This window comes from Genypterus blacodes, unplaced genomic scaffold (assembly GCF_046128005.1).
Source record: "Genypterus blacodes isolate CSIRO-AG114 ecotype Tasmania unplaced genomic scaffold, CSIRO-AGI_Gbla_v1 ptg000395l_1, whole genome shotgun sequence".
NCBI classification, from domain to species: Eukaryota; Metazoa; Chordata; class Actinopteri; order Ophidiiformes; family Ophidiidae; genus Genypterus; species Genypterus blacodes.
This window is the reverse complement of record NW_027467171.1, coordinates 86,638-114,383: the sequence shown is the minus strand read 5'-3', so window position 1 is coordinate 114,383 and position 27,746 is coordinate 86,638. Positions and strand designations below refer to the sequence as shown.

Below are 27,746 nucleotides of genomic sequence, written 5' to 3'. Positions count from 1 at the left end.
TCATAATGCTGGTGTGACCAGTCAAGCTAATATGGGTCCGGTTGTAGCCTGAGGAACATCACACACATGTTCTGGTGTCATGTAATTGAGTTTGGAACTTATTGCCTGTGATTGTTGCTGTGTCATCGTTCTGCTATGCAGTGCACATGCATAGTGCTCAGCTCGTTCACTACTCCCTCTTTACGTAGCTCTTATCTCATCTCAGCCAAACTCACTTTGTTTTTCCTTCTCTGTGTTCTTATTATTGTCATGGTTCCTCATTTTCAAAGAAAGTTGTTTGAGTAATCCTGCTGTAATTCTGTCTTTGTCCACCTCACACTTCCCTCACAAACAGACAAGATGAATTCCTCAATTACTGATTAATTTTTGTTATTCTGGACAGAGAAATCTGACTGAGTTTGTCACTTTAACCCCTTAGATTAACAAAACCCAGTGCTTAAAGCTATCATCAAAGGTAAGTGTGTGTGCGTGTGTGTGTGTGTGTGTGTGTGTGTGTGTGTGTGTGAGAGAGAGAGCGTGAGAGAAAGAGGGACAGAGAGAGAGACAGAGACAGACAATGAGAGAGAGGGAGAGAGAGAGAGAGAGCGTGTGCACAACATTCTTTGATTTCTTTCTGTTACTTTTAGGAAAACACAACATCCCTGTGTGTGAACACCAGCAGCTCAGAAATGGTAAGAAAGGTTTGAACATTTGTAGAAAACACAAACACACTTGAAAATTTAATTCATACATAATCCATCATTAATTTATGTGATGATAAACGCATTGTTCTCATGCTGATGGTGCCGTCAGGGATGCTGCTTTCTGGATTATTTCGAGAAAGGCCTCAGCTCCCTGAGGTCCAGCAAACGTGACGTCTTTGACAACCTGGAGAGACGACTGAAGAGAACGAGTACAAAACCCTGTAAGGTCAGTGAGCAAGAAGGAATGAGAACTCAACTCAGACAGATCCAGAGACAGCCATCTGTATGTTGTCCGTCTGTACGTTGTACGTTGTACGTCGTATGTCTGTACGTCGTACGTCGTCATTCCATTGACAAATTGCATCAAGTGCATTGTTATGAAAAAATACATTTCATGGTCCAGAACGTATGTGTCCAGTATATGAAATCACTCGACTTGCTTATTGCTCATATTTAGGTAATTGATCGCAGCAGGATGTAGCAGTACCCTGCAATAGAACAAAGAAGCAAATGGATCCAAGTACTTACGCTCTCTCTCTCTCTCTCTCTCTCTCTCTCTCTCTCTCTCTCTCTCTCTCTCTCTCTCTCTCTCTCTCTCTCTCTCTCTCTCTCTCCCTCTTACTCTCTCCCTCTCACTCGCTCCCCCCCCCTCTCACTCAGCATGTAAACTGTGATGGAGTGGCATGTGGGCGAGTGACGTGCGTCTCAGCTGAAACGTTCCACAGCCATCTGGAGATTCTGATGGAGTACATCAACACTCGGGACCGATTCAACTTCACTTCACATACTACACCAGGCACCAGACACCAGGTCATGAGGTCAAAGCAATAATGTATTTGGCACTTTTTTCTTTACTTCTAATCATGGACAATTGTTCTCAGCATCAAACCTGCTACATCATGTTTGTATGTTTTTCTTCTGTCTTTAGATTTAATGCATGATAATAATAATAATAATAAACAAATGAATGAATGAATCAAACTCAAATCAATAAATGATTGTGCTTAATCTTAATAGCATTTGACATTTTCCAGATTATTCATTAGATGTGATTCATAGTGATTAATGTAATATCAAATATATTGATTTATAATTAATGTTGAGATGAAAGTCCTGTTCTTCTTTTTCATTTATACAATTGAGTAGAATACAATAAATAACAGTAATAATAATAATATATATATATAAGTATTTTTTATTAAGCTGTTATTTAAACTTAATACAAAATTATGTATACATGTACGTACATCATTTTTTATTAAGCTGTTATTTATTGTTTTAATTTAATCATGTTGAGAATAAATGTTCATTGAGCGAATCATACTGTTGTTTCCTATTCTTATTGTTGTTGTCACTACAGACTTTGTTAAGTAGCAGTACTTTGTGCAAACACACAGACACAGAGAGAGAGAGAGAGAGAGAGAGAGAGAGAGAGAGAGAGAGAGAGAGAGACAGAGAGAGAAAAGGAAAGGGAGAAAGAGAGAGGGAGGGACAGAGAGAGAGAGAGAGAGAGAGAGAGAGAGGGAGGGACAGAGAGAGACAGAAAGAGAGAGAGGGGGGGACAGAGAGTGAGAGAGAGAGTTAGAGACAAAGACACACACGCAGAGAGACGAAGAGAGAAATACACAGGAAGAGAGAGAGAGAGAGAGAGAGAGAGAGAGAGAGAGGGAGAGAGAGAGAGACAGTGCATGTGTGTACAGGAAGTAGCAGCTGAGTCACAGATTAACGGATTAACAGACTTTCACTCTTTCAGCATCATGCAGCCGCCACCCAGAAAGGTAAAGCAACACTCGTCTACTCTCAGTCCTCATCCATCAGCAGACAGATTTCACTTAGATCCAGAATATGTCACGTTTATAAGATCTGTGTACATCTGTGAATGGATCTTTTAAAAACTGCTTTTTGTAAAAATGTTGTAAATGTTTAGGGGTCTTACTTGACCAAAGCGTTTTATAACCTTGTCACACTCACTCATCTGAACCACAACCCAAAGATCATTTTGAAGTCTCCAGAACAAGAATAAGCTTCAATTTCAACACATTACATTACATTACATTACAATCATTTAGCAGACGCTTTTATCCAAAGCAACTTACAATAAGTGTGTTCAACAAAGGAAGATAAAAGATAAAAGAACTTCAGGTCACAAAGTCGGTTTGAGGGTCAGAAGACACTCAGAAGTATGAAAACGAAAGATGACTGATCTTTGAAACAAGACGTCGATTCGATTATTTGCCAGTTTGTACAAACGTTTGTAAGGCAACCTTTCCAAAGAATCTGGCATCCGACTTAAGTCTCACCACCAACAAGCAAACCAGCTGGATGATGAAACCATGAAGCATTTTCGTCACAATCAATCAATATAATTATAACCAATACAGATGAAGACAAAACAAACTAATAAGATGCATCAAGTCACTCTTTTGGAATTCTACAATGATTTGATAAAACCTCAAACTGTGTGTGTGTGTGTGTGTGTGTGTGTGTGTGTGTGTGAGTGTGTGTGTGTGTGTGTGTGTGTGTGTGTGTGTGTGTGTGTGTGTGTGTGTGTGTGTGTGTGTGTGTGTGTGTGTAGGTGAAGGAGAGCCAGCAGGTGAAGCTGCTGTTTTCAGAGCAACTTAACAAACTGCAGACCAAACAACATCAAGACACAGAACTACTGGAGGAAATCAGGTACAGAGTGTGTGTGTGTGTGTGTGTGTGTGCACGAGCGGGCAAGAGGCGGGGGGGGGGGGGGGGGGGGGGTTGTTGATGGTGTTGAATTTCATGTTTGTGTTTTCAAAGATCCTTCAGCAAACAGCGAGCAGCTATAGAGAAAGAATATGGTCAGGTGAGTCCACACACACACACACACCCACACACACACACAGGGCCTTACATCGATAAATAAGCATTTCCAGTTAACTGTCCAGTAATAGAACTAATAGTGGTGCCAATATAGTTTGTGTGTGTGTGTGTGAATGTGTGTGCGTGCGTGCGTGCGTGCGTGCGTGCGTGCGTGCGTGCGTGCGTGCGTGCGTGCGTGCGTGCGTGCGTGCGTGCGTGGTGCGTGTGTGTGTGCGGTTGTGCTGTTGTTGCCTTTCACCATTACTTCTACACAATTAACCTTTTGAGAGCTGTGTGTGTTTTGGCTCTATGGTGGGGAATGTATAAGCCAACATCTTTGTGTGAGTGTGTGTGTGAATGGGTGTGTGTGTGTGTGTGTGTGTGTGTGTTCAGTAGGCATTTAAGTTTTTTACACAATCGTGGAATTTGCACATATTATGTTTACAAACATTTCAAGAGTCCATTCGCAACAATAATGAACCGTTTAAAAACATTTCAATCCTACTTTGTCATTTGTGTGCTTTATCTATTTTTGGTTTAGTTTATTTTTTATATTATTTTAACCCAACAGTTTGTGTTTGTGGTCGTTCAGGCTCTGCAGAGGTTAGCTGTGCAGCACCAGAAGAGAGACTGGCAAAGAGGAAACTCTGACGCCGTCACATTTGGGTTAGAGCACACACACACACACACACACACACACACACACACACACACACACACACACACACACACACACACACACACACACACACACACACACACACACACACACACACACACACACACACACACACACCTCACCCCAACATTGTCACACCTCGACTCAACCTGCATAAATCTTGTCATTCACTCAGCTTGCTGTGTGTGTGTATGTTTCCAGTGTGGTGTTTGGTGTGTGGCGTTCATTGGTGGATGCTACAGCTCAGACTGCAACATTGCGATTGGCTGCTGCAGAGGAATACCGCAGTCTGATTGGGCAAGCGTCCAGAGGCCACCGTAATGTGAAGGACGTCAGAGCTAAGAGAGTGAGAAACCAACACAAACACACACACACACACACACGCACACACACGCACACGCACACACACGCACAAGTCGGATGGGCTGTTTACCTGGTGGGTGTTTATTCCCAACTGTTCCCACTTGGAAAATTCACAGTATTCCAACAACTATCTTTCAGTAGACCAAGAAGAATGTGATCCGTATCAATCGATCAGATCAATATGTGTTAATGAGAAAGTCACCATATATAAAACTACTGTATAATAAGCCCAACTCGCAATGATCCGATATTGTAGAAAACCAAATGAATGAGTGACATTTAAGTGTCATCTTCATCATCAGATCACGGGTAGGAAGAAACAACACAAATAAACACATGACCCTTCAGTTTGTGATGCTGTGTTTAAAGTGATTCACTTAATGAATCTGTGTGTGTGTGTGTGTGTGTGTGTGTGTGTGTGTGTGTGTGTGTGTGTGTGTGTGTGTGGGAGGGTTAGGGCCTAGAACAGCTCCAGAGGGTGCAGGGTGAAGTGGTGGACTCTCTGCGGGAGCTGCAGAGGATCAAGAAGAGCTACCATCAGCTGAGTCACATCGCCTGTGTGGCCAGAGAGAAGGCAGCCGACGCCCATAACAGGTGCGTGTGCGTGTGTGTGTGTGTGTGTGTGTCACACTCAACAGCATGAGACCTTTGGATTGGAGACAGGAAGACGACTTCAAATTGACGTATTCCCTTGGTGTTGCATTGTCGCTAGCTGTGTGATTGCTTTAGTGTCTGGTTTCATTTAATATCACACACAAAGTCTCAACACAGCTATGATGACAAGTCTCACAACTATAAACTAGACCTATAAAACACTGTTGCTGCAAAGCATGCTGGGTGATTTTGTTCAGTTATTTACAGAGTTCATTCCATTAAATAACCAATTCTTTATTATTTTGCACTTTAAAGTTTGTAACTGTGAGAAGTGAAGAGTTTAATGAGACCACAGAGAGCAAGACAGGAAGGGTTAAGGTCATTCTGAGGTCATCAGGTAACAGTGCGCAGTATGATTAACCCCCTGTGTGCTTACGTTGTGAGGCACCTTTCATAGTGGCATGTGGTATAATATGAAAAAGAATAAAAACACACAGATAAATGGAAATAAAATAGAAAATTAAATCACTAATGTATAAAAACAAGCAAGAAATTCTGATCGTCTAAAGCAGGGGTGTCAAACTCAAATACAGAGTGGGCCAAAACAGCCTTAGTCCCAGCCCTCAGGGGCCGCACAAAATTATTGAACACAAAACCTTTGTTGACCAACACAAAATCTTTGTTGACCAACACAAAACCTTTGTTGCGCTGCGATTGAACACAATTTTACTTCAGGGAAAGACTGAGTGTAGTGTCCAGATGATAATTTATGTTAAGTTTGATCATATTGTGTCTTTTCTTTGCTCTTAGGGCCAAAAGGAGCGAACATGGGATCTTTCACTTTAAATCAGGCCTACAAAAGATGACAGCTAAGGTACAAACTTACTGTCACAATGTTACTTTACCTTGACATTGACATGTTTGTACTGTAATTAAGGCAAAAACAGCAGTAAGACTTTGAGTTGAAGGAAACTTTACCTTTACTTGCTGGAGCAAAGAGATAAACCAGTTTATTACTCTGAGTAAACCTGGATTGAACCTGGACCCTTACCCTAACCTGGACCCTAACCTGGATTGAACCTGGACCCTAACCTGGATTGAACCTGGACCCTAACCTGGATTGAACCTGGACCCTGACCTGGATTAATTCACAAATAACGTTGATTCTTAATCTGACTGTCAAACACTGTCAACATGTTAATAGACGTTGAGAGACAAAGGCATTTCAATTAAGAATACATCAAATCAAAGTAAATTATATCAAAGTGCAATGTTTGTACTTGAGCCGAATGCGGGGAACATAAAAGTGCCAGAATCAACCGTTCCTATTTCCCAAACTGCAGAAAGATGATTCTCCGACATCCCAATTTTCCCTTTTTAATATCATACCTGGCCTGTGTGTGTGTGTGTGTCTTTGCAGCTCAGTGCCAGGCTGAAAGAGTGTGACAACCGCTTGACTGAAATTCGGAATGAATATCTCCTCGCATTAGCAGCCATCAACGCACACAGCCAGCACTACTACACTATCAACTTGCCACATATCATGGAGGTAAACACGCACTGAGGGGCACACTGCATACACTTGCTTTGTTTGGTGGTTCAAGTACTTGTACCTCTTCTGCCTTGCATCTTAAGCAAATGGATGGTGATGTGTACGAGTCTCTCAGAGGCCACTTCACCCTGCTGTGTGGCACGGAGATGGACGTCTGTCTAGCCACCCACAGACAGCTCTGCAGGATATGGGACAGTGTTGCTAAGGTGTGTGTTCTTAAGATTATTGTGTTATTGTTGGCAAAAACAGATGAAAAGCAAAGCCATTAGTGTCTTAACTTCAGCGTCTTAACCCTTCAGGTGTTTAGTTCTTTCGTGTTGCCTCTGTGTGGCCTTTGCAGCTCTATTTCATAGTCAGGGTAGTTTGGTGCTCCCCTAGGGACAGTTAGTTTAGTTACTCACCTTCCTATTCCAACCTGCCCAATGCTATACATGGTCTTTATTTTAGGGAACCTGGAATCATCCCGTTTACATATATGTTCTGCTAATAGCGATCATTTATATTGTAGACCCATAGTTCAACACAGAGTACCGGCTCTGTGTTTAACTATGGCTTTGTGGTTTGGTGCCATCAGCGTTTTTGTAAACAAGCAATGTGAGTTCTGCACCTTCATGTCTGCACTCTGCATAAACTGCGATCAATACCAAGCTATTGATCCCCACTCCAGTTCACTTAGTGGTGATAATGCACAAATCAGATTGTTTGCCTACCCGCCAAAAGGCTAAAAGAACAGCAATCAATAGTCGTATAACAGTCTCATCAAATTCAGCTGAAAGATGATACCAGTGGCTTTAAGAATACGGTGAGCTGAAAATAATTCAACAAACCTGCTCATGGCAAGAGGTTGCCGAGTTTGAATCCCATTCCCTGACGCTGTTGACATTTACTTGCCAGGTCCATAGCCTGTATAATCCACCCTTTGTTCCACAGAACATCAGGCCTAAGGATGTGTTTTCCTACAGCTGTTGACCCTGAAGCCTTTGTCAAGTCAAGTCAAGTCAAGTATATTTGTATAGCGCAATATCACAAAAAATGTCTCAAAGGGCTTTACAGACCCACAACCAATGTTCCCTCTAATTTTTCATTACATTACGATCATTTGGCAGACGCTTTTGATACCTCCGGTTCCCAAGCGGAAACTCTACCCACTGAGCCACTGCCTCCCCTTTTATGTGTCTGGGCATACACACAAGCTCCCTGAGCATACTGAGGACCACTGTGAGCAACATCAGATGTGCACGCTGTGGCCACACACCAGTATCACACCTGTTCAAAACCTGGGATCATAGCAACTTCCATGGCTTATTAAAAGAATCAAATTACAGCAGCAATTTCCATTAGTTTACTTTTAGTATAAGTGATTTGGCCCACTTAAAATGAAAAAGACAAAAATCTTGTTGTTCATCAGATGTGTAGTATGTTATATGTGAGAGACCTGCTTTGGCCATGGGAAGAGTCCTGCTTTGGCCTGGGTGAGGTCCAGTTGTGGTCTGGGTGAGGGTCCAGTTGTTGCAGAGCAGACTTTTCTAACTCGAAAAAGAAAAAATCTCACCCAGTTTCACCGCTTGTTCTTCTGTTTGCACATACTCCGACAGCCATTCCATCTTAAAAGAACCGCATTTCTTTTTTACTTTGGCTTGGTGAGTGGATGTGTCACTGCCCGTTCGTTTGGCATGGGTGCCTATCCCATAATAACTATAGCAAAAGATTGATAAATGGAGGCAGAATATCTTCAAAATACGGCAGCTAACATAAAACAATATGATTGATTGGACATTATTTTCCATAAAATATCGCTGTAATAGTTAAAGTCACAGGCTTTAGATCTTTTGTGTTTGGATTTTGAAAGAAAAGAGGAGCCGAGTATGTAGAAGACAAACTTGCAGGTTCAAATGCTGCCGGGCTGCGTTTCCGTGAAGTTTAGTTTGCTGTGGAAATTCAACACGTACTCAGCATCTCTGAACTAGCATGTGAGTGAAATCCAAGAGAAGCAGCACATCAAGAGCTATTTCATAAACATGCAAGTGTTTAAAACCTCAGAGCTTTAGCCCGTCTGACAAGTTCCATGTCACTGGACTCACTGGGATTTACTGATAGTGCAACCAAACACAATGAAAGCAACAATTACACATACAGCAAATACATGCGGCATATGTGTTTCATACGTGTTTAATAGGTTTCATAAGTGAGTCAGCTTCATGACACTGACAAATCTGACATCAACACAGTTGACTTATCATGCGTCACAGGCCCCTGATTGTGTGGTTTCAATTTTTCATGCCAGCTTATGCAAACAAGGCTGAGGTCTGTTGAGCATCCTGAGATGGAACTGTTGTTTGTTGGTTTGTTCCTGGTTAACACTGATTGCTTCCTGTGTTGTCAGGTGACCAGAGAGCGAAACGTTCATCAGTTTCTACAAGAATCAGTTTCCTTCAGCAGAACGCCTGAATTCACCTTCCAGCCTGCTCCACATGACAAGGTGTGTGTGTGTATGGGTGTCATCATAACTATTAACTGGATAGAAATGTGTTGTCCCCTCTTGTGTCCAGGTTTGTGTTCTACAGGAGGTGTCTGCTCCAGAAGGGGCAGGGTTGCTGGTGAAGGAGGCCAAGAAATGGGCCAGCAAGGCCTCCAAAGACTATAAGATCATTGCCCACGGAGAAAGGGTGAGATAAGAGAAGATATGTTGAGGCTTGGTTTGTGCCGTTTATAGCGTTCAGTGATGATGATGGACACCTGTACCTGCAAAATGAGACTTTTTTAAATGTTTTACTATTTTTTTCAATAAGTCGATTAATCTAAAGGTTATATTTATTACGCAATATAACAATTATTTACCCCAATATTAAAATATTAAATACATATCAGCCGGTAAAGAGCTGCATGCAGCCGCGAGCCGCGTGTTCGCCACCCCTGTCCTAGTATATCATGCTTGGTGGGCGGGGACACAAAGTGTCGCCGCCTTGACAATGCGCTCCATGATGCTTTCACTTAAGGGTCACTTAAGACCGGGGCCGACTTTTTTTCGCCGCAGCCTGTTCTCCGGTTGCGTGCATGCTTCCACCAGGCACAGCCACAGCCATCTTACGTCATCTTACGTATTATTATTATGTGTCGGCGCATGGTTATGCAAATTGACGTATTTACGTGGTCAATTTATGTCGACGTGTCACCCAGCCCTAATTATAAGCAACACCGACTGCCATGAATGTCCACTATCCAAATGTTCAATGTTCTTACACATGATTGAAATGGTGTCAACCTGATTAATTAATGCCATTGCATTACTATTGAGATCTCTCTGAGTATCATTTTGGACGCTAAACCAATAGCCAGAAGAAAGACCCTCTCTCTCTCTCTCTCTCTCTCTCTCTCTCTCTCTCTCTCTCTCTCTCTAGGCCCTCCAGAATTTAGAGTGTCGTTTAAAGCTGTTAACAGGGGAGACAGGGATCAGTGTGGAGCAGAAGATAGCAGAGGTGCAGGACAGCGTCAGGAAAGCCAGGGTTGGTGTTTTCCTTCCTATCTTTCTTCCTTGTGTCTTCCTTTAATCCGTGTTGTTGACACAGTAAACATTATTCCTGTTTTGATTTTCTTGCGTCTGCCCCGTCTGCTTGGACTTTTTTTTACTGTGTGAGGGAATCCTGTCAACAGCTGGTGGTTACAAATGGTCAAAGGTAACAGATTCCACCATCATGCAAATGTAGATAGATTTTAGATAAATATTATCTGTGTGTGTGTGTGTGTGGGTGTGTGTGTGGGCGTGCGTGTGGGCGTGCGTGCGGGTGGGTGGGGGGATGGACGGTTGTGAGTGTGTGCGTGCATGCAGGATAACTCAAAAGGGAACTCACAGGTTTTAAGTTTGGTCTTGGCATAGGGACATTGTAATATATGTTGTGTTAGAGTTAGTGATGTGATGTGGATTCAAGTCGGCGTTTAAATGTGATCCTGTGTTTTTGTCTTATTACTTTCTGTTGTATTTGGTAATAGTTTTTATCCTTGCGTTGCCTGATTGTTTCCTCCTGTGTGAATGTCCTCAGCTGTTCCCCATTGTCATCAACCAAGTTTTTGCATCTTTCCCTCACCTCTTTTGGGTTGTTCTCTTCCTGGTTGTTACCTTTGTGTTTGAGTTTTGCAAAGTTCCTGTCCCTGATCTAGTTTTATTTCATCAGAACTCATCCCATGGAAACACATGCTGTCTTTGTGTGTACGTGTGTGTAACATGTCTTTGTCCTCTCTCTCTCCCAGGTCAGCAGGGTGAAGACAGAAGCGCGTCTGGCATTATTATCACAGAGCATCGTGGGGATTGAACTGTGGCTTCACAACGCCATGAAGCAGGCAGAGGAAGAGTTGGAGAGAGAGCGACGGCTCAGTGAGCAGAGGAAGTCCACAGAGGAATTCTCAGTATGGAAACAAACGCTCGAGTAACATAGCTAACTTCTTCATTTCTGCCAAGGATGATTTACATTTACTTGAATGTACTTTCATCCTTGGTGACGAGCATATAAGATTTAAATGCAACACAAGCTAAAATTGAGTCCGGAGGGAACAAAAGGGAGGCAGTGGCTCAGTGGGTAGTGCTTCCGCTTGGGAACCGGAGGGTTGCCGGTTCGAGCCCCTGCCGAGGTGCCCCTGAGCAAGGCACCGAACCCTCAATTGCTCCCCCCTCTGCGTAGGGTGGTAATGTAATGTAAGTCGCTTTGGATAAAAGCGTCTGCCAAATGCTCGTAATGTAATGTAACAACAGGAGTAAGCGGCAAACTCTAACAACAGGACATGGGTGCGAAGAGGCGGAGCTTGGCAGCAGTTTTAAATCAGATAGTTGTTTTTTTTAAGTAGGTAGACGTGAGGTGTGAAGGTGTGAACGAGTTTGGTCCTGTTTTTAAACACTGTTTTTAAAGACGGATAAGGACTCAGCGCATTGAATGGAGTTTGCTGCATCATTCCACCACCTCGTGACCACGAGGAGAAGTGTCTGGATAGAGATTTAGGACCTCGTTGTGGTTGTCTGAATGAGAGATTTCAGACAAGTGGCAGCCATATTGGACGGCGAACATCAAGGACTTGAACTTGATGCAGGCAGTGACTGGGAGTCAGAGGAGGGATATGAACACAGAACTGCCAGTGAAGTGTTGCAGTGGGCTGCAGTAGCTCAGTGTGTAGGGCTTTCGCTTGGGAACCAGACGGTCACCGGTTCAAGTCCCTGCCCAGGTGCCCCTGAGCAAGGAACCGAACCCTCAATTGCTCTGTAACAGGTAGTAATGTAATGTAATGTAAGGCGCTGTGGATAAAAGCGTCTGCTAAATGACCGTAATGTAATGTAATGTCTAGGTGAGGAATGATGAGAGCCTGAACCAGATTCTGAGCTGCAGACTCTGACAAATCTGCATGACAGAGAGACTGAAACAAATTGTCTTCTCTGAAGGTTAGTTAGTTATCAATAGTGACACCCAAGTCACTGTCAGACTTTGGAGACTTGAGGAGTCAAGCTGGATGCTGATTGGTCTTGAGCTCCTTGGGATGACAAGGAGCTCAGTCTTTGATAGGTGACGGTGAATTTTCATTTAGGCATGAGTTGATACGATACAACATACTTTCAAATAGTTTGAGTGGATCTTCAGCAGCTCCATCCAGAACTGACCACTGTATTGATTATTGATTTACATTCAGATCTCCTTATCCAATAAAGAGAGAGATCATTCAGGTTACTATAGGAGGTTTACAAGGTCAAGAGGTCAGATTATTAGAGTCAAATGTCAAGATGTCAGAAATAAAGGTCATGGCTGTTGTGCAACTTGAAGTGAAATGTTAGGCCTTGCTGAAGTTTTGCTTCTACAATAGTTTTTTCTTGTTTATAATTTATGCAACAGAACAACTACAGATTTTGTGCTTCACTGTATCTACCCCTAAATCTGTGTGTGATGTCCTGTGTGTTTCAGGAGGATGAGTTTGAGCTGACTGATTTTGAGGACTATGCTGATGAGAATGGAGACATTTTTGAAGATCCAGTCTCAACATCTGGAATGTGTGTTTATCCTGCAGCCTGCAGAGTTGTCTACAGCTACCAGGTAGCACACACACATATATATATATATATATATATATATTTCTGCGCTTTTGAAGCATATTTTTGCTTACAAAATGTCACAAATTTCAAACATAAATCCTTCCAAATCTTCATTTATGCTCTTGAAAACAAACATTTCTACTTTACATTTCTAACTGCTGATCATGAGAACATTAAATAATAACATAACATATAACAAGGGCCAGAAATGAATGAAGAAAAAATCAAAATCGCTGTCTTTATAGTGATTAAATCTATTTTAGGCTAGCCAATCAGATGAACTGTCAGTTACAGAAGGGGAGGAGCTTCAAGTAATTGAGGATGGAGACATGGAGGACTGGTTGAAGGTAAGAAGATGTTTGCGGACAGTAGATTAGTCAATTTATTTATTCCAGCACAGTGCTGTTTTGTGTGTGTGTGTGTGTGTGTGTGTGTGTGTGTGTGTGTGTGTGTGTGTGTGTGTGTGTGTGTGTGTGTGTGTTGCTTCCTGCCCCCTGCCCTTTTTTTGTTACTGTATTTTGTCTCTAGTTTTGTGTTTTTTGTTGGTTTCCCATGTGGCTCAGTGTGTTTGGTTTTCACCGTCCTCCATGAGCCTTTCAGTCTCCAGTATTTGAGTTTCCCTGTTTTCTTGTAGCCTTGAGCTTTTATTTTACTTCTCCCCCCTCATTTTCCCAGTTGCTTATATTCTTGTATTTGACTATCCCTCTTCTTTGTCTAGTGTTTTCTGTTACCATACCAAACAGCATGATTTCTAAAGTACTCTTCAGGCTGTATAGGTCATGCAGTCTGCCAGTATGAAAGCCTTGTCTGGGTCCTCTGGCTCAGCCACCTTAAACAAAAAACTAGCAACAATCTTAAATGCCAATCTTAAACCATTTTATTGTATTATTATATTTAGTCTAATTAGGAGGGTTAGCTTGCCTTGGCTAACTCGCCACTGGAGTCCTCTTTTGGCCTTCCTGATCACAATTCCATCTATGCCGATTTTAACTTCAGGAGGAAACTGATTTAGCCCCTCAAAATTATCAATCCATCCATCGTAAATGGACGGTGACCAACGGACCGCAGAGACCCAAAGGTACTGCGTGCCGGTAGCAGAACCCTTGACTCAGTCGTGTGTTGCGACAGACACTATTGGAAAAGGGATCTAGTCCTCGTTGCTCTCCTACAGGTCAGTCAGGGCACCTGCATGGAGGTAGGCAAGATGTGGGAGGACAGCATGAACCTTCCACACGTTGCCTGACGTAAGCCTGACAGGTGGATCAGCACAGCACACGGCAGTGACAGGGAACAAAAGGAGGGAAAATCCCCAAACAAAAGAAGAATATATCCGTCTGTTTGTTCTCTACAGGTGTGTAACGCCTGTGGTCAGGTTGGGTACGTCCCAGAGCGTTATGTGCAGTTCCTGTGTCTACCTGTAGAGGACACTGCTCAGCTGGACAGTTCTTTTAGCTCAACATCATCCATCGCGAACAAAGTGAGGGGATCAAGCAGAGGTTAGCTGTGTGTGTGTGTGTGTGTGTGTGTGTGTGTGTGTGTGTGTGTGTGTGTGTGTGTGTGTGTGTGTGTGTGTGTGTGTGTGTGGCTCCGTTCTGGATTAAATGAGGTAACCTTCTCCTTCAGGTGTGGCCAGAGCTCTGTACTCCTACCAGGCCCAGAGTGCAGAGGAGCTTTCCTTCCAAGAGGGGGCGCTAATTCACCTGATACGCAGTGGACGCGGAGAGGTCTGTGTGTGTGAACCAGATAATCCATCACCAATTTATGACATCCACCCTTCAGAGGATGATGCTCATCATCACACAGATCAAAGGGAATCCTAACGTGTGTGCGACTTCTGTGCAAATGTTAAATGTGTAGTTTGTCAGTGCTTGTGTCCATGTGACCTTTGACCTTTACTGGGGAAGTTCTGCTAGTTTCCAGCAGCCTGGTCCAGAGGAGAGCAGACCTGCAGCTCAAATCTATTTCAATATCACATCCAGTGTCTCAAAAAGCATACCAGGCCCACAACATCAGGAAGGTAATTAGGAAAAAGGAAAAGAACCTCAGGAGAGGGAATACCAAGAGAGATTCCCCCTCCAGGACAGCTGGGTGTGTTATAGAACCTTCTGATGGGATTATCCCGCTCATTTACTGCTGTGCCTCTCTGCTCATCCGGCATGTGAAGCTCTATATTTCTCTCTATTTCTGAGTAAGCAGAGTCTGGGTTAAGGTCTTTATTTCAGGGGATCTGGAAAATCTGGTTAATCCTCCTGTTTTTTTTCCCTGTACATAGCAAACACAAAATCAGGTCTTAGATTCATGACTGTTTATGTTTTCAGGTGGATGATGGTTTTTGGGAGGGAGAGCTAAATGGACGGATTGGTGTTTTCCCATCTTTGGTGGTAGAGCTCGTCCAAGATGAGCGGCAGGAGGAAGAAAGGGAGGAGGAAGAGGAAGTAGAGGTGAGATTTGACTCATCCTAACCACTGAACATGTGATTATTATTTAGCTTTTTTAATCATCATCTATCATTAACTATATAGTGTAAATACTGTAAACATACATATCTAACAGGATATGGTCAAGATCACATTCAGAATGATATGCAAGCGATTTTCACAACATAAAAATGCATCCAAACTAGGTCACTCACATTTAAGACTTCTTCTCTTCAGGTCAGTAGGTCTCTGATGGACCCTTATGGAGCCATGTTGTTTCTTCTGCAGCCCAAAGATAGAAGTTCTGCTCTCCACAATAAAAGCTCAACATATCTCCAGGATTCACTAACTGAACTGTGTTTTGATGTAATTAGAACACCTCTTCACATCTATGTTCTTCTTCTACTGTTTGTCCTCACGACGCCCTGCATGTATATCTGCACACACACCCGTCTATCGTTGAGACAGCTCAGGAGCTGGAAAATAGCTGACCTGTGGACCCCACACTCAAGGCTGTGTAGCCCATAGTCCAGAGAAGTGGTCAGTCCAGTCACAGTGGATGCAATATGAGCTGTTAAAGAAGGACAGAGACAGAAAATCAGCTGATGTGCCCCATCCTCTCACTACACTCACACTGTCACTGAGTCTATCTGAGCCCTGAACTAAACCTGGGTTGGCTAATCAGAATGAGCTTCAAGTCTTTGGGTGAGTTAGCAATGATCAAAGTAAACTGAGAAGAAGCGTGTCTTTAGAGTGGCTTTTCAAGGCTATAACATGTGTTCATGGATCCGTAGGAGTCCTGTCAAAGGCCTACAGGTCTACTACAGACCCTGTGTGCTAAAAATGCTCCAACAATATCGTTCGGTTTAGACATAATTTCCCCCAAATTGTAAAATCTCCTGGGTTTCCCTTGAAGGTCAAATAATTGTCTGAAGGACTTAATCGCTGATGTAATATTTGTGTGTTTTCCAGACTCTCTCTGCCCCAGTTGTTCCCACAGTCTCACCCTCTATCCAGATTCCTTCAGTTCCAACGCTGAACTCCAGTCCCAAGCCCAGCCCGGCATCAAGTGCTCCCAACTGTGCCGAAAACAAACCGCAAGTTGTTCCCTCGGAGCTGCCAAGGCTCCCAGATGACTGGATAGGTGGGTGATATGAAAGTCTACAACTGTTTGAGTGTCTGTCAGTCTGTTTGACCATTTATCTGACCATCTGTCTGGCTGTTGGTGTCTCCCATCAGATACTGGATGCAGCTCAGACAGTCCTCCAGATCTCTCCAGGAGTCGACCAAGACCAGTATGTATCCAGTCATAAAAAGTACATTCTCTGCAACTATTAATATTTTTGATTTACAACATGCACCATTTTAAGGGAATAATGGAGGAATTTAGTGTGAGAATCAAAACCATCGAAAATCTATAGAAATCCTTCAGATGTTTTGAATCAATTGCAAATGAATCAAGATTAATTTTTAAATGATGAAATTATTATTATTGCTCTCATCTCCCTCTTGCTCTTTACTGTTTCAGTGCCGAGAGCCTCCTCCTCCTCCGACTAAGAAGCTTTCACAACAGTCCTGAGAAAATGCAGACCTCGCTATTTCAATGCACAGGAAGACACAAAGTCCAGTGGTCTCCGTCCCGGGGACCACTGGCTTCAATTTCTCTATCCTGCCATTACATAAATTGCTTGTGCGTTGTATTCCACGTTCTCAGGTGCTTGGGATAACAGGTGCAAGCAATTAATTTAAAGGAAGGACAGGAATCCTGCTGGATAGTGGTCCCTGTAGGACTGGGACAGAGACCACTGCTCTAAGACACAAGTAACTTCAGCAGAAATGTTTAAAGGCGTCGGGTTTCCATTTTGTAGATTTCACTAAATTCAGACTGTTATAAGAATAGTAAATGTATTGATCTCTTACAAAGAACAATATGAGGCTAGGTTATCACAACTATTATGATATATTTATGAAATAATCTGTAGGTAGTCCTGTAGGTATTATTAATTTATGAGACAGTCAATGCAAAAGCAAAATGGATATTCACAGCAACTGATGTTTATTGCAACAGCTGTACCATTAACACTAATATCATTTTTTTGGCATTATTCTATACCTATAATGTAAATGTTCTTTCATTCTGTTCTAAAATGGTTTTGGATATAGTGCACAAGTTTGAAAAAAAATGGCAATGTCTTTTAAAAGAATTAAACACATCATGTCAAACTTAACAATTTACATTAACATATTGGGGAAAAAAGGGGTTAAAAAGTTACACAACATCTTGTCATAAATTGATGGAAACACATCAAAACTTTGAATAGTGCTTTAAGTGATTGTGATGGCAGACGCAAACTGAGGATATGATGTGAAGGCGTGCTGTGTTTGGTGACCAGCAGAGGGTGACGTTGCCAGAATGCTTACCGCTGAGCAAGCTGATTAAAAGAGCTCAGCATTTCTCAATCAAGCCAAGCTGGGCTTGAAATAGCCCTCAAATTAAAGACACACATTATGAACTCACACTTAAAAAAACAGATTACTATAAAAATATATCTGAAATAAATAAAAAATTGCTGGAGGGGTTTGGTTGATGTAAGATGACACATGAGCTTCTGGTTGAATATCTTAAACCAAAAAGAATGGATAGAAGGTTTTTCAAAAGAAAGACAGTGAGAGGAAATCGTGGATAGAACACTGGGGACCTCCCACTTTGTTTCTAATAAAGCCAAGGAAATGACATCGGCCTCTTTGCCTGCAAATCTAAATTTATTCACTGTTCATTCATCTGTGATGAAAGAGTGTCGAGGGCCACACGGGCTCAAACTGTCATCTAAACACAAACTGCAGTCACCACACTGGGACAGGCATGTTTTCTCACTTAAACTCGCTGCATAAATCAATGTTGTTTCTTTGTTGCTTTAGCCGCTTGTTTCCATGTCAATGTTACGCCTTACTAACACGAATAAGAAGCCTTTATTTTATGATGTTGATGATTTTATGTGATTTTAGTACATTGTTTGGTTTGATGGATTTAAAATATGAATCTTCACTAAAAACTTTAACTGGACGATAAAGGGGACTTCCAGGTAAATTGTAACACTTGGATAATGTAAGTAGAATAATTGCCTCCTTACATTGCAGTTACACAAACGTACCATAAATACTTTGACTATGTACTGTACATGTTGCTCCCAAAAATGAGTAGAGAGCTTCAGACTGCAACCTCAGACCTGCAATACATTGCACGAGTGACTTGCCAATAGGAACGATGGCCATAACTTGAATAAATGTGATGCAGACGTAATTATGACAGAAAAAGCAGGCAGAGACGCTCCAACGCATTGGATTTGTTTATCACCCCGAATCGAAAACATGATGGTGATGGTACACACTGTGAAGTATTTGCATGTGTGATCTGCCCCCTTTTTGTGGTTATGGAATACCGCAGCAATATATTCAAACAGTGGAACCAGAGTGACAATGAATAAAATAAGGCAATAACCCGTAAATACAGTAAGAACTTAATGCAGAGATTTGTTTACCATGGTAGCAGTGTCACGTGACATGGTGACGCAACTGAAAATGGTCTATTCATAGAATTTAGACTGATTTATTGGAACTTTGGTCGACGTAGGACTCTTGTCTGTTTGGGACGTTTTACTTACTGTACAAGCAGAAGGATCAGTACATGGGATCAGTGCCCGCATAGCCTGAGTAATTGTCACCTTTATGCACAAATAAATAAGCACCAAGGTTACCATATCAATAAATACATTTATCACAGTGCTGGTGGTGCCGATTCTTAAATGATCTTGGTGAACCAGGAGTAGCCAATCGTTCAGTGATTCAGTCTGTCACTTTTCATAGGAAGTCAAACAACTATAAGAAAGCATCACAATAAAACTTCAACAAATCACTTCTTTGTTGGTTCATTCTGGCCAAAGGTTGATTGATCTGTGTCTCTCACACACACACATCCATAATCACCCGAACACCGCCCTGTGGCTGGATAACCAACTACTTTATGCCAGTATGTTCACATTTGTTTGGAAGCACAAGGTCACTGGATGTCACTAACTGGAGGTGAAGGCAGGCTGGAGGTGAGTAACCAGTACTTCAAGTACTCGCCAGTGCACAGAACTGGCACTTTTTTTGCTTATCAGCGCTTCCATTCGCCACCTGGGTAATGTAGTTAAATGGATTGCCAACGCTTTGAACTGAATAGTTTCCCCCCACCTGTATTCCGTCATGTGACCGGTCATCCGGTATCACGTAACACTGACATGTCTCTCTTAAGTTTAACCCTAAAAATGTACTGTACACACTTTGAGTATTCATAGAATTTATTCACATCCAGGACATATTTGACAGGGTTCCCTTTTCTGTATTAATTTCAAAAGTCGTCGAAATTTGTGCTGCGATGATTGCCGGTCCACCGAAATTTTGGTCAACGGTCAGTAGGAACAGTGCCGCGGTCTGACCCCCCTCCCAGTTTGCCTCACATTACCAACATGTCACAAACCAAAATGTCTGCGTCTTTCCACCTGCAGGTCCGTATTTGTTTTGTAGCACTGCGAGAAGTAAGGTTGTCTGTTTCTTTAGTGTTGACATGTTGTGAGCACCTGCATCGTGGCTTGTCAATCACACTGTGCAGTGAGTACAGAACAGTATAGCTAGAGTTAACATAATGCACACCACTTCTAAACCCATACAATGCCGTATGTCTTGCTTCAGAGCTGTCACAAATTCTCTCTTTAGCTCCCAGACCCACTATCAAGCCTAAATCACCTCATTGTGCACCTTCTCTCTTGTCTGACTGCTCTTCCTCCTTTTCTCTTTCTTCAACCTGTGTCACCTTGCAGGCTCTGATGTCTTCCATTTGCATCATGTCATCCCTGTCCTGGCTCGCCGTTGGCCCACTGCCTGCTTTCAAAGTCATTTTAGGTCGATCAAAAAGTGGGACAGAAACGTCTCCTGCCTGACTTTCTGCTGGACCAACTCCCAGTTTTTCGGATTCAATCCCAACCCTAGGAGTGTCACCTGTCTCTTCCTCCTCCACCATAGTGACCACAGAGAAGTCTCTCTTACTGTCTGGGCTGGCTTTGATGATGGACACACTACTTGCCCTGCTACCTATAGGTGAGGAAGGGGACAACTGACTGGATGGTGACAGAGACAAAGTGCTCAGTCTGTCTTTGGAGAGACTAGAGGGTGAGATAATGACTGCATCTTTAAACTCTCCCTTAGTAGGTGACAGTTTTTCTGTTTTAAGAATCCCAGCTAATTCTATCTCTTTCATTTCATCTGTTTTCTGGATACTGGCTCCTTCTATTGAAGTACTTGGGGAGAAAATCATACCTTCTGTACTCAAGGCCCCCCTTCCACGTGACACATTTTGGGTATCCAAACATGAAGACGGTGTTTGTAGGGATACTTGCATGATGTCACGTGTAGAGTCAGTGGGCAGTGATGTTTTCCTTGAGGGTGATGATGGAATAGTTAATTTATCAGGTATCACTTTGACTGACGATAGGGTTGGGCTTGGGGAAGTGGGAGAAAAGGCAATTTTTGCATCTCCTGATGTGGTATTCCTCAAGCTTAGTTTAGGGATTGGTCCAACTGCCAGGGGTGAGGGAGGAGTTTTTAAAGAAGAGATGGAAGATGGGGACTGTATTGGGAATGAAGAGGCAGGGGATGAGCCTACACTTATTAAGGCTAGGCTCCCTCCAAAACCTGGATCTAGATCTGGGCTGGAGCTTGGCCCAGAGAGAGTTGGAAGACCTACACTGTAAAAGGGTCCAGATTGACCAGGAGTGAATCCCAATGAAATTGGTGTAGAGGTCTGCAATGGTCCAGGATTATATGCCCCCTCATTTACCCCCATCTTGTCCATCTCATCTTCATGTTTCTCCATCATTTTATATGTGTGTGCAGATGAAGCAGGAGATGAAATGGGGAGGGAACTCGGAGGAGGAGCTAACATATTCACAGTTGAATGTTTGGTTGTGAGACTCTTTGTAGAGCCAAACTCAGGAACAGGTCCAGAGCCGTCTGCTTTGCTGTCACTCGGGGAAGAGGGAGAATTAAACGTAGAACCTGAAGTCTTTCCTGGCTCCTGAACCTGTGCAGGCTCAGCAATGGTTTCGGTCTCTGCAGGGTTCTCTGCCAGACCTGAGGACTGCGACGGTTCCTCCAGCACGACAGGTTGCTGCTCAACAGCGAATTTAACAGCTGTACCACCTGCTCCTTTCATGCCAGTGGGGTCGCTTCCTCGTCTTAGTCCAAATATGGTCAAACTCTTCCTGCGTTTTCCTACATTAGGAGCATTCCCTTTGGATGTCTCAGAAGATGGTGGGACATCCCTGAACATGTTCCTCAGGTTGTACACACTTTCCTTCCTCTCTTCATTTTCATTGGGTTGGTCCAGGTGGTCCCCTGAACCAACCAATGGATTAGGACCTCCTTGGACCTTCTTGTCAGTGTGTGTCACCCGGAATCTAAATAGGACATGATACACATTGAGGAAGAGATATGTGGTTGCTAAGTAGGAATGTGCTAGTCCAGAAAAAAAAAAGTATTCTCCACTCGTATTTTCATTCTGTAACGTCCTACTGTCAGTTCTGTTACATTGAGTTCTACACTTTGCTACTCTATTCCAACAGGCATTGTGCCTTATGGACACCCTGAAGCAACTGTCAATCTGGTGGTCTTACCTGCCAACAGCGAAGACTGTCTGCTCTCCAGGTCGCTGTTTGGAGCGCGGGGTTCGGCTTTGTCGGCGGTTTTTCTTAGATCGACTCTGGGCGCACAGGTGGCAAGAGTTGTGATCACTGCCCGAATGGACAGTGTGGAGATGGGGAGGAATACCACCGACTGACTCCTTACGTAACCTGGTGATGAACATGTTTATTACTACAATCTTACTTTTTAAACTTGTTATTAAAGCAAGTACAAGTAACATGTTTTGAAGTGTTTGTGTTGCCTTCTCTACTCCCTCCATATTAGCCCCTACTACCCTTAGCTGTGCGTATCATAAGCCACTGCTTCCTGACTGAAAATAAGAGATTCAGCTCTGCATTTCGCTTTGTGGAACACATCAGCATGTGCAGACACTGAAATGTTGTATGCACAGATAAGATTCCACATCCCCTCTCTGCATACGTGTCCTCTGTAGTAGGAGTCACATGGAGTTGGAGGATCATACCTGGCATCATGGCGCACACACACATTCTGGTTTCCCAACATCTCCTTGAAGGCTTCCATGTTGGCTAAAGGTCAACCGACGACAAAATAAATGGACATTAAATTAAACTACGTTGACATTAAAATACTATATATATATATTTACAGTATATGACGTTGCTTATCAGAAGCATCAATTATATCAACCATCAAGACAAGACATTTTTAGCAGCAGACAACAGTAAAATACCACCCAAAGAAAAGAAAACAGGAGAGCATAAACCCTTTAAAAACAAAATAAAATAAAGACTTTTGTCATCCCTCACCCTCATTTTCAATGATGCATTTGAGGATTTGCTCTACGGTGTCCTGGTTTTCCTCATCTTCCTCATCTGAAACACAAAACAACAACAAAACAACATCCCAGTAAGTGATTGATCATCATATCAGATCATATTGGTCACACGGTGATTGGATGAGTGTGTAAGCTCTGGACATCATATGAAGACTATGTGAGCGAAAACAGATCAAGAGATTATGCTGCTCTACTCTCTCCTACACAAAGTCAGTTCATTACATCATACCAAATGTCTGATCAGAAGATAGAAAAATATATTTAGTTATTGAAAAATGTCTTTCCAACACACCGTTTGCATTCCCTTCCTGCTTCTCCTCCTCCTCCTCCTCCTCCCCTTCATCATCCATGTCTCCAGTGCGGCAGCGGTAGCCCTTCTTCTTCAGCAGGTGGCAGATGAGGAAGCCCAGCAGTCCCGTAACGAAGAAGAGGAAGACCACCACAAAGATCATGTAGGGTGGAGGGGCATCCCCTACCCCCGAGGCTTCTAAATTGGTCATAATGTGGCTTCAGCCTGCACGAGTGAGAGATTTAATTCAGTGACAGATACTTTCATGTGTTCGCTTGCTTGATGTCCACCTGACAGAGGACCACAGGTCAGACTCAGGACTAAATGGAGGGGTGAGACAGTATATTTACATTCACATTTACATTTAGTGGACAGGGACATCTAAGGAGAGGGACAACCAAGGACAGGGACATCAAAGGAGAGGGACATCTGGGCTGCTTTGTTTATCCTGCTGCCTTTGTGTCAACATGGGATCATTGGACCAAAATGTCCACAATTTAATAGTGTAAATTTCTATACTAAGGGGCTATGGCATAAGAATGACATACTGGCCTTCAATCATGGTTCAAATCATCTTCAAGCCTTTTTGGGTCAGCGTTGACAGTTCATCTGTGGGAAACGCTGAAACAAGAAGACACAGATTATCGCCAGCGTTTCCCCGATACCCATATGAGCTACGAGCCCTGTGTGACCTTCACAGGGCAGGACACATACAGAGAGAGAGAGAGAGAGAGAGAGAGAGAGAGAGAGAGAGAGAGAGAGAGAGAGAGAGAGAGAGAGAGAGGGAGGGCAAGAGAGAGAGAGAGAGAGAGAGGGCAAGAGAGAGAGAGAGAGAGAGAGAGAGAGAGAGAGAGAGAGAGAGAGAGAGAGAGAGAGAGAGAGAGAGAGAGAGAGGAGGGGGGGGGAGAGAGAGAGAGAGAGGGCAAGAGAGAGAGAGGGAGAGAGAGAGAGAGAGAGAGAGAGAGAGAGAGAGGGAGAGAGAGTGAGGGAGAGAGAGAGAGAGAGCGAGAGAGAGAGGGAGAGAAGGAGGGGAGCGTCTTTCTTCTGGCTATTGGTTTAGCATCCAAAATGATACTGCAGATGTTTCCTGATCACCTTCAGTGGAAGCTGTCGCTCGCTCTCGAGCAAACACAGGCTGAGGAAGCAGATGCCAACTCGCTTATTCTTTTGACCCCTGACCTTTGTTAATGGTTACTGTTACAGTGCGCCTGACAGGAACCTGCCGCCTGACAGAGCTGAAGGAAGATCATAGTTTCTGTCATGTGCAGCTTCTCACCCACAGTGACGGGAGGTTTCTTCCTCTCTAGAGAGTTTTGGCGGTCGGGACCTTGCTGATGTTTTGGGCCTCTTAAGCCCCTTAAGACACTGGATGTGATACTGAGCTGAAGAAAAAAAGTTCACTTGACTTTTAGTTAGTTAGCTTCTTTTTGAGAGTTAAGTTTTAAGTTTATTTATAAAAATCTGCGTGTTTCATTGAAAAAGTGGTAGTTTGAGCAAAAAATTAGCCAAACTGCAAAGTAATGACCTCATTAATGACAGGAACAGAACTTCATCCAATCTAGGATCAACAAATACCAACTAACAAATCTTGAGCCCGTTTGAGCTTCACTCTTTTCCTTCTTAGAAAATGTGAACACATAATTTCAAGTTTGTTGACATTATAATACATTGTATATTCATGTTCATATAATTCAATCCAACTTAATTACCATTATACATATTGTACATTGATTGTCCAGTGAAATTGCATGAACTAAAAGTAACAAAAACACATTTAAAACACATATAAATATATATATTATTTTACAAATACTACCAACTGAACTCTGATGTCTTTCTTCATTTGTATAACTTTCATCTTGCACTTAAACTAAATCAAGTTCTCACCCTTTTCCAGCCTGAAGACTCAACATCTAGTGCCAAAACAAAAATATATAAGAAAAGACAGTTGGGATTTGGTCGATGTCAAATATTTGGTTGCATAAGGAGTTACGAGTTGGGGAAGTGTGTTTACCCGTTAGCCCCGCCTCTTCTGGTTATCTACAGAGAAATAGAAGAAGAAGAGAAAGTTAGAGAAGAAATGTCCTCCTTTTCAAGCTCAACATCAAAGGAACACAGTCAGTACACGTGCAGCAGTTTAAATCTCATCATTTGAATGTTTTGTGCAAATAAATGTGTAATAAACACAAACAAACATGTACATGTATGTATGTGTATGTATGTATGCCACATATATAAGCGTGAGTGTTTATAGTAGTGCAGCATCTTATCAGTGGTTTCCTCCCTCTGCTTATCTTCCCCCCCCCCCTCCACACACACACACACACAGGCACAAACACACATACACACACATTTATCAGCTGTTCTTCCCTGCAGCAATGTTTGGGTGACAGGCCAGAAACAGCAAAGGAAAGTGGTAATAAACGTCCTATCGTAAACTTCAGTATTTTATATTTTAGAGTTTATCTACTCTACTCTTCCTGGGCTCAAGTCAATAATTTGGATGTAAATTCAAAGTAAATCTCAAGTTTCAGTCTCAAGTGTCAAAAAGCAGTAATACTGTAGAAGCAGTAGAACATCTATCAGCTGCTATCTGACCCTGACAGACTGGGTCACATGGTGTCACACACACACACACACACACACACACACACACACACACACACACACACACATGTGCGTCATACTGTGGTTGGTACTTTTGAAGTTCAAACTCTTCGCTCCCTGCATGTCACTATGGCTCTGGACTGCGAAGGAAGTTCAGCTGATCTCAGCCTTGTTTATGTAAACTGGCTCCACAAAGGCAAAACCCAAAATCAGGGGTAATTGGTTTGACGAAGCTGCTAATCAGCAGAATTTGTAAATAAAAGGGGCGTATCTACAAACAGAGCCTATAGGAACAAGATGGAATGGCCACAGTGTTTATTATTACTCCTACGTACATCGAGTTCCAACTTGAAAATAACTCATTGTAATTCTGTACCCGATTACCAACAGCCTCAGCCGTGAGCCTCAGCCAGGACCCTCAGCCATGAGCCTCAGCTGTGAGCCTCAGCCAAGACCCTCAGCCATGAGCCTCAGCCATGGGCCTCAGCCATGGAGCCGTTCCATTGCAGAGGAATTCCATCTTAACGTCATCTTTAATGTGGAATCAGTTCTGCTCGGCTATTCCTATTGCACACCCAGCCATTCGTGGAGAGGGAATCTCTCATGGAATTGTCTCTCCGGAGGTTTCCTCGTCTTCCTTGAGAGCTTTGGGCTGGGTCGGGATGTTGATGATGATGATGATGTTGTGGGTCTGTAAAGCCCTTTGAGACATTGTATGTGATATTGGGCTATACAAATAAACTTGACTGGACTCCACTTCAATCTTAAAGAGATGACGCTCATGACGCTCATCGCAAGATTTTTTTGACTGCGTTGAAGAACTGCATGGAGGAAACTCTGCTGTTAAACCATTTCCTGTTTTCTTTAAGAGGTCACGAGCACACACACATACACACAGACACACACATTTCTAAAGGTCTCCTCTCTTACTTTAATCACTACATGGTACATCACAATGGTGTATTGACAAAACGTTGTGGTACATTGGAGAATACAAATGTCTGGTTCTGCTTATTGCATTCATGATTCATTCATAGGCAGGCAGTGGCTCAGTGGGTAGAGCTTCCGCTTGGGAATTGGAGGGTTGCCGATTCGAGCCCCTGCCGAGGTGCCCCTGAGCAAGGCACCGAACCCTCAATTGCTCCCCCCTCTGCGAAGGGTGGTATTGTAATGTAAGTCGCTTTGGATAAAAGCGACTGCCAAATGATCGTAATGTAATGTAATAATTAAATTCAACTAAAAAATGGAACAACTCTAAATTCTTAATGTGACACTACATCAATTTTCAGGTAAATTCCCAGCAACTTCTTCTTTAAGAATGTAAACATATATTTATAGGATTTCCTCGGTTGCAGTATTTGGGTGAATGTGGATTTCTGGAAACAGACTTCCTGCCAACTCAACAGAATATTATGTTGTTAAACTGTCTAAACTATGTTTCAAACAGACTAAAAGAATTTCGAATCGCCAAAAACATTTCTGTTCTCTCAAGAGTGCAGATACGGACAGCAACACACTGAGCAGATCGTCCTGCAGAGAGTAAAAAAAACAGCTTCAGATGACATCAAAGTGTCAGTCACAGGTTCTGGCTCCATAAAATCGTCTTCTGAATATGAACTGAATAATATGAGCTGCAAGGAGGCTCACAGAGGTTAAACAATATGGGTGATGAGTACAAAATGGCCCAAAATGTGTGTGTGTGCCTGTGCCTGTGCCTGTGCGTGTGCATGTGCGTGTGGGTGTGTGTGTGTGTGGGTGTGTGTGTGTGTGTGTGTGTGTGTGTGTGTGAGCAGAGCTGAGGGAGGCAGAGATGTGACTCAGCAGTATCATGACCTTGAAAGAATCCCTTCTGTGTGTGTGTGTGTGTGTGTGTGTGTGTGTGTGTGTGTGTGTGCGTGCTTGCAATGAGAATAAAGTGTGTCACTCAGCAGAGTCACCAGCTGGATTTACACCTCACAAAGGTACACAGGACGCTCTCCGCATGCCTACGCAGCAAAGGGTATTATGGGAAAAGGAAGGTTGCAGGGCGTCAAAGATGTCAACAACATGTCCTGCAGCTGAAAGCGTCTGAGTGGTTGGATGTTTGTCAGCAGAGCTCCTCTGTCTTCTCCATCCTGCTTTTGTTTTCCTGTGTGCAG

The 27,746-nt window shown here is 43.0% G+C and overlaps 2 protein-coding genes and 1 long non-coding RNA gene across 8 annotated transcripts; 2 read left to right on the top strand and 1 right to left on the bottom strand.

Annotated features, from left to right (window-relative positions):
* The first annotated feature begins 631 nt into the window (after positions 1–631).
* Positions 632–1,547, top strand: LOC142989228 (uncharacterized). Its single transcript, XR_012960671.1, has 3 exons — positions 632–671; positions 793–909; positions 1,344–1,547. It is a non-coding gene; the product is annotated as an uncharacterized LOC142989228 (long non-coding RNA).
* Positions 1,548–2,236: 689 nt separating this feature from the next.
* Positions 2,237–18,961, top strand: LOC142989225 (F-BAR and double SH3 domains protein 1-like). Of its 4 annotated transcripts, XM_076138672.1 has the most exons (22): positions 2,237–2,461; positions 3,259–3,356; positions 3,468–3,513; positions 4,102–4,175; positions 4,390–4,534; positions 5,009–5,145; positions 5,956–6,019; positions 6,566–6,694; positions 6,781–6,903; positions 9,081–9,176; positions 9,247–9,363; positions 10,096–10,200; positions 10,943–11,098; positions 12,634–12,762; positions 13,025–13,108; positions 14,113–14,257; positions 14,385–14,485; positions 15,080–15,202; positions 15,416–15,544; positions 16,151–16,322; positions 16,418–16,473; positions 16,707–18,961. In XM_076138672.1, exons 1-22 carry the CDS (start codon positions 2,372–2,374, stop codon positions 16,755–16,757), a joined length of 2,370 nt encoding a protein of 789 aa, XP_075994787.1. In that variant the 5' UTR covers positions 2,237–2,371; the 3' UTR covers positions 16,758–18,961. The 4 variants fall into 4 exon arrangements, 3 of the variants coding, with proteins under 3 accessions (XP_075994787.1, XP_075994789.1, XP_075994788.1); XM_076138673.1 differs by lacking the exon at positions 15,416–15,544 and having other exon boundaries at positions 2,238–2,461; XR_012960670.1 differs by lacking the exons at positions 15,416–15,544; positions 16,151–16,322; positions 16,418–16,473; positions 16,707–18,961 and having other exon boundaries at positions 14,385–14,849; positions 15,080–15,168.
* Positions 18,962–19,500: 539 nt separating this feature from the next.
* On the bottom strand, positions 19,501–25,183 carry rell2 (RELT like 2). 3 transcript variants are annotated; one of them, XM_076138676.1, is made up of 8 exons: positions 25,016–25,183; positions 24,889–24,914; positions 23,554–23,622; positions 23,005–23,226; positions 22,684–22,749; positions 22,380–22,443; positions 21,889–22,065; positions 19,501–21,672 (listed from the first exon to the last, which is right to left on the bottom strand). In XM_076138676.1, exons 4-8 carry the CDS (start codon positions 23,210–23,212, stop codon positions 19,965–19,967), a joined length of 2,223 nt encoding a protein of 740 aa, XP_075994791.1. In that variant the 5' UTR covers positions 23,213–23,226; positions 23,554–23,622; positions 24,889–24,914; positions 25,016–25,183; the 3' UTR covers positions 19,501–19,964. The 3 variants fall into 3 exon arrangements, with proteins under 3 accessions (XP_075994791.1, XP_075994794.1, XP_075994790.1); XM_076138679.1 differs by lacking the exon at positions 25,016–25,183 and having other exon boundaries at positions 23,550–23,622; positions 24,889–24,995; XM_076138675.1 differs by lacking the exon at positions 25,016–25,183 and having other exon boundaries at positions 24,889–24,995.
* Between the last annotated feature and the right edge of the window lie 2,563 nt (positions 25,184–27,746).